This window comes from Loa loa, assembly GCF_000183805.2.
Source record: "Loa loa unplaced genomic scaffold supercont3.387, whole genome shotgun sequence".
NCBI classification, from domain to species: Eukaryota; Metazoa; Nematoda; class Chromadorea; order Rhabditida; family Onchocercidae; genus Loa; species Loa loa.
The window spans coordinates 47,340-50,915 of record NW_018108567.1 but is presented as its reverse complement, the minus strand read 5'-3'; the positions used below and the strand labels follow the sequence as shown (position 1 = coordinate 50,915).

The following is a 3,576-nucleotide window of genomic DNA, read 5'->3' as shown; positions in this document are numbered from 1 at the left end:
TTACTAGTAAAAAAAAAAAAATGAAAAAATATTAATTTTAGTATATCATGTTGTGATTTTATTTCCTGGCTAATTGAACTGATAGTAGCAACTCTTTGCAATGAATTTTACATCCGGTAATTCCATTTAGAACAGAAATTTGAAATGAGAGCAATTCAGTGAACGAAATCTTCAGTTTCTAATTTTTAGTTTTAACTTTTCATTTCTTGGAGAAGTCATTGAGGGGGAAGTTTACATGCATGCATTGATATTTTTCGAGCAAATTAAAACAATTTATTAGGATCTGTTTGTCTAATTCTTTTAATAATAGTTAGAATTTCGGTTTTTTTTTCTCTCCATTAAATTTATGGCCATTTATTTAATATAAAGAAAAAATTTATAAGGGATGGTCACTTCAATTACAATGACCATTGCTATGACAAGTTTTGCATAGTATTCATATTCATAGAATGCGCTAATTCTTTTACATCTCCCAAAAAAAAAAAGAAAAAAAAACACAAAACATTCTTTGAGGCGATAAGCAAGTACAAAACATGGAGCTGTCTGATTTGAATGCTTAGCGAAATATGTCCCAATCTTCCCGGGTGATATAAATAGAACAGTAATTACTATTTGTCTTTAGTCTCGGTTATTCGCTCAAATGCAGCTACTTTTAATGATTCTGTCCTTTGGCAGTACAAGAGTTCTTGAAACTGGAATTAAACTAAATGACTAAATTCTCACTATACGGTTTCCATAGTAACTTAATTGAAAAAAAAAAAAAAAAGAGAAAAAGCTAAGGAAAGGAGATTCCTCTTAAATCCTTATGAGTGGTTCATCTGGAAATATTAAGTTATGAGATTGCGCAAACACTTATATTGGATTGGAAATAATCCACATCGTTTTTTAGGAAAAATCACCGATTATTTTCATTAAACAAGAATGTAGCGATGAAGATATGATGCTTATAGAATCAATTATTCAGGAATCATTATCCATCAGAAGACAGCTGTGGCACGATGAAATAATGAAATTAAGGTTTCCGGATTAACGCATGAAAATTTCATAGAACTTTAAAGATCGTAAAATCAAAACAACCCTTTTAAAACTTTTTAAATGCCTAACTTTACCATAAAAATTGTGTTTTTTAGCGCATTGCAAGGCGCAAAAGCTCAGGAAGAACGTGTACAAAAACTGAATCATTGGATCAATAATACTTCTGATGAATATTACTGTCTTTCATCATCCGAGCCTAATTTTCAAGTAATTTGTGGAATGATACCTCTGTTTCTGACTAACCAATAGACTCGATCATACGCATTATTATTTGACTTCGGGGCATCCAAGCTAATTTAATCCCATTCTTGACATAAGTCTGAATAATTTAAGCGATCTTCTTTTACTTATCCTATTAATTTTCATATTTGTTTATTATTTCTTTAAATCATTCATTTCTAAAATCTACTTCCACTTTAAATTTTGGAGTCTTTACAGGGCATTTTTTGGCACTTGCAAGATTTTGATTAGAAAAACTCAAACTTTTTTTTTCTACAAATGATTTTCCCCGACTTCAGAATAACTTGGTAGAAGCCTTGAAAGTGAAAACGCCCATCAAGTGCACCCACCAGTTGACAACGACAGTTTCCCAAAGACCACCGGTAATCAGCCCGAGAAATATTTTGATTTTTTTTTCTTGCAAAATTTTGTTTTTTCTCACCAAACCATGTATGAGATTATGCTCTTATCCCGTTGAAAATTTATGCTGCCAATTCTGAATTACATCCGGTGGTCATTGAAAATTCCAGTCTTTACAATACAGATTTCAAAATGAAATGCCATTTGCAGGCGTTACATTGGACTTCGCTACCACAACCGGATGAAGCTCAAATAACTTTTAAGATAGCATTTCCTCAAAGATGGTTCGCGAGAAGTGAATTATTTGAATTGGTGACAAAGATCAACAATGCTTACAAATGGCAATACCAGTATGAATGGATCCATGGAGGGCTTTTTAGATTCGAAGCTGTTTGTTTTAAAGTTGAAAATTTTTTTTTGATCAAATAAAAGATTTCCGATGGATGAAAGATAGCAAAATATTACAAGTTAAAAAATGAGACCAAATCCCATAGGATGTACCAGTACTCAAAACTTTCCTAGCTGATTTAGAATCCTACATCAGAAGTTTACTTTCCTATCATTAGCTTTTTTAAAAGAGTTTTAGTCTGGTTATTATACTCAATAAAATTAATTGACAGAAACAAACTCAATGCTTTAGGCCAAGATTGCGATCATAAAACATGATGCAGAAACATTGGAGTTGTCGGGTAGAATTGATAACGCCATTATGGATGACAATTCTGATACAGTGCCGATAAAATCCGTATGGCCTTATTTATCACATGCCTTAAGTGTCGTCGTGGAGTATTTCGATGAACTTTCCTTACAATACACAGTAAATAACTTTGTGCATAGATTTTGTTTTTTTCACAATTTACCGAACTACCACAAGTTTATAATGTTCCGAAAATAAATAATCAAATAATTGGAATAGAACGAAGATCATGAAGGTGGCGATTGTCAAAGTTGAGGAAAGGACCACGATTCGACAAAGTTCTGGATTTTCAATCATGAAACTCCGTTCTGATACTGTCACTGATACCTCTGAATGCGCAATTTTTTTTTTTTGCACAGATTCGAATTATTCCATTTGGTAGCATCTTTTATGCAGAAAGCAAAGCTCTTCCTCGAGCATTTGACTTGACCCAGCTGCTGATCTCGAATGACCTTTTGAAACGCGTCGCCTACAGAGATGATGGGATTCTTTATCATTTGAATTTGGCACAACTATTTCCAGGTCGGTTTTTTCCTCCTTATTAGAATCCTACTTTGGACTTACCGGCGCAATTAATTATGTCAAGTGAAAGCGTCCAGTACTAACGACGAATCTCCTGTCCATCTTCTCCCCTATCGGTAGATGAAAAACATTCAACTCTGCGATTCGTAGCTTTATTTAGCAATTTTTTGTAAATTTGAAAAATAAATTTAAGTAATCAAATTCCAGAACTGAAACCAAAAACAATTAGTGAAATTAGTGAAATGAAAGCAAGGAATGATGAGAGCACCGGAAAAGAGAAGAATGATTTAACAAATGATAACACGTTTTTATCTTTGCCGGGACGCATTCCTGGTAAAAATAGTGGTCGACGAGTATCGTTTGGTACCGTAAAGTGCATCCCACAATCATCACAAAAGGTATCACGTAAAGGTCATTTTACAATGTTGAAACCAAACTACGCTTTAGTCATCTTCCCAACTTCAGTAAAATGGGAGTAATGTTAGTAATTTCAAAAATGGAATTTTCAGGTTGAGCCAGACGCCGAGTTCGATGATGTGACAAATGAAAAGCCTAAGACAGAGCAATATGAAAATATGCTTGATAATTATGTAGACCTGATATTGGACGAAACGATGCGACAAATCAAAATTTCGTAATCAGATATGTTTTTGGGATCAAATAAATATCGCCATACTCATTCTTGTAGCCTTGAAATGCGTATAAAGCTATTACAAGAACAAGTGATAAATGCTATTACAAGA

General features: G+C 33.3%; 1 protein-coding gene across 2 annotated transcripts in view; it reads left to right on the top strand.

Moving 5' to 3' along the window:
• Nucleotides 1-3,576, top strand: part of LOAG_18595 — a gene marked incomplete at its 5' end in the record, with an annotated part of 6,812 nt that overhangs the window by 2,560 nt on the left and 676 nt on the right. Inside the window, 8 exons of one of the 2 annotated variants that reach the window (XM_020451257.1) lie at nucleotides 890-1,017; nucleotides 1,131-1,242; nucleotides 1,554-1,637; nucleotides 1,825-2,004; nucleotides 2,255-2,431; nucleotides 2,671-2,833; nucleotides 3,041-3,231; nucleotides 3,343-3,505. In XM_020451257.1, coding sequence (XP_020304981.1) covers nucleotides 890-1,017; nucleotides 1,131-1,242; nucleotides 1,554-1,637; nucleotides 1,825-2,004; nucleotides 2,255-2,431; nucleotides 2,671-2,833; nucleotides 3,041-3,231; nucleotides 3,343-3,471 — 1,164 coding nt within the window. Of the gene's footprint in view, nucleotides 1-889; nucleotides 1,018-1,130; nucleotides 1,243-1,553; nucleotides 1,638-1,824; nucleotides 2,005-2,254; nucleotides 2,432-2,670; nucleotides 2,834-3,040; nucleotides 3,232-3,342; nucleotides 3,506-3,576 lie in introns of those variants that run through there. The other variant, XM_020451256.1, reaches the window with a different exon arrangement.